Below are 2,500 nucleotides of genomic sequence, written 5' to 3'. Positions count from 1 at the left end.
AAGGGGTGCTATCTCTATAGGTAGACATGAACTACGTATGACTTATGGCCTGAAAAAAGTTCAGTCAAACAATTTTTTTTTACTTTAATCCCTGTCTCTCTCCCTCTCCATCTCTCCATCCCTCTCTCTCTACTGCAGATTCAGGGTTCTGTGCCATAAGATTGTGAACCACAACATCTTCACCAACCTCATCCTCTTCTTCATCCTGCTCAGCAGCATCTCTTTGGCTGCTGAGGACCCCGTCATGACTGACTCCTTCAGGAACCAGGTTTGTGACGGTGATACACACACACACACACACACGCACACACACACACACACACACACACACACACACACACCACAAAACTTAGACATATTCTCTATTAATCTGTAAGTGTGTCTGTGTGTGTGTGTGTGTGTGTGTGTGTGTGTGTATGTGTGTATGTGTGTTTCTCCTAAACAGATATTAGGCTATGCAGATTATGTCTTCACAGGCCTCTTCACTATTGAGATCATTTTAAAGGTACAGTCTTGAACTTTGTGTTTGTGTGTGTGTGTGTGTGTGTGTGTGTGTGTGTGTGTGACTCACCCATTTTTCATGCTTCTCTCTCTCTCTCTCTCTCTCTAGATGACTGCATATGGAGCCTTCATTCATAAGGGCTCGTTCTGTCGTAACTATTTTAACATCCTGGACTTGGTGGTGGTCAGTGTGTCCCTCATCTCTTCTGGGATTCAGTGAGTTTCTAATTGCCCCTTCTAATTGCCCCCTCCACCCCTCCCATCCTTTTTCTACCCCCCCCCCCCCCCCCCCCAGTGTCTTCAGGCTAACAGACTCCCACAGTCTCCACAATACACTTTAAAGCACTCTAACCTCTAACCCACCACAGCCAGTAACACACTGAATTGGCCACACACACACACACACACACACAGACATGCACACACACACTCACATACACACACACACACATTCACACACACACACACACACACACACACACAGCAGTATATTCTGAGTCTGAAGGAGAGTGTGCTGTGTTGTCATGTCCTGCGGCCTGGTGATGGAAGTGCTGATAGCAGCAGATTATCATAAGCTCTGTGTTCATAAGCAGCTGCTCTGTGTCCTCATGAATCTCTCTACTGTTGCTCATAACCTGTTGTTCATACCCTACCGTATGTGACCAATGCTGGACAACCGACTGCTGCTGCTGCCATTGCTGACCGCTGTTCAGACATGCTGCTAATGTACAACATGTGTCTGCAGTTATAACATGCTCCTCACATACAACATGCAGTTATAACATGCTGCTAACATACAACATGCAGTTATAACATGCTGCTAACATACAACATGAAGTTATAACATGCTGCTAACGTACAACATGTGTCTGCAGTTACTGTATAACATGCTGCTAACATACAACATGCAGTTATAACATGCTGCTAACGTACAACATGCAGTTATAACATGCTGCTAACATACAACATGCAGTTATAACATGCTGCTAACATACAACATGCAGTTATAACATGCTGCTAACGTACAACATGTGTCTGCAGTTATAACATGCTGCTAACGTACAACATGCAGTTATAACATGCTGCTAACATACAACATGCAGTTATAACATGCTGCTAACATACAACATGCAGTTATAGCATGCTGCTAACATACAACATGTGTCTGCAGTTATAACATGCTGCTAACATACAACATGCAGTTATAACATGCTTCTAACATGTAACACGTGTCTACAGTTATAACATTGGTCTCTGTGGTTGTTGTTATAACACTTTAGACTTAAGACATCTGTTGGTTACACATCTGCTATAACATGCCTATAACATGCATATAACATGCCTATTACATGCCTAAGTGTTGACATGTGCCTCTGCCATAACATGCCTATAACATGCCTAAGTGTTGACATGTGCCTCTGCCATAACATGCCTATTACATTCCTATAACATACCTATAACATGCCTAAGTGTTGACATGTGCCTCAGCCATAACATGCCTATAACATGCTTATAACAAGCCTATTACATGCCTAAGTGTTGACATGTGCCTCTGCCATAACATGCCTATAACATGCTTATAACAAGCCTATTACATGCCTATAACATGCTTATAACATGCCTATACCATGCCTATAACATGCTTATAACATGCCTATTACATGCCTACGTGTTGACACCTGCCTCATACTCTCATTACATTGCTAATTGTTCTGATTAACTTACATGACTGTCACATCCTACACACCTGACTGTTGTTTTAATAACACACCTGGCTGTTTTAATAACACACCTGACTGTTGTTATAAAACATCTGACTGTCATAACACACCTAACTGTTCTCATAATACACTTAACTGTCATCTTTACACATCTGATGTTGGTTATAACATAGATCTTTCTGATGTTCTAACACATTGGATTGTTGTAGCAATATATCGGTTGTCATGATATTATAACACATTTGACGGATGTAATAACACATTTGACTCTTGTTATA

The 2,500-nt window shown here is 41.6% G+C and overlaps 1 protein-coding gene across 2 annotated transcripts in view; it reads left to right on the top strand.

Annotated features, from left to right (window-relative positions):
- Nucleotides 1–2,500, top strand: part of cacna1c (calcium channel, voltage-dependent, L type, alpha 1C subunit) — a 239,049-nt gene that overhangs the window by 191,380 nt on the left and 45,169 nt on the right. For both annotated transcript variants that reach the window (XM_042079559.1, XM_042079557.1), the window contains exons 20-22: nucleotides 139–268; nucleotides 446–505; nucleotides 611–717. In XM_042079559.1, the coding sequence (XP_041935493.1) occupies nucleotides 139–268; nucleotides 446–505; nucleotides 611–717 (297 nt within the window). The remainder of the gene's footprint in view (nucleotides 1–138; nucleotides 269–445; nucleotides 506–610; nucleotides 718–2,500) is intronic.

Source organism: Alosa sapidissima, chromosome 22, assembly GCF_018492685.1.
Source record: "Alosa sapidissima isolate fAloSap1 chromosome 22, fAloSap1.pri, whole genome shotgun sequence".
In the NCBI taxonomy this organism is placed as follows: Eukaryota; Metazoa; Chordata; class Actinopteri; order Clupeiformes; family Clupeidae; genus Alosa; species Alosa sapidissima.
The sequence above is the reverse complement of the archived record's forward strand: the minus strand, read 5'-3'. Positions and strand labels throughout refer to the sequence as shown.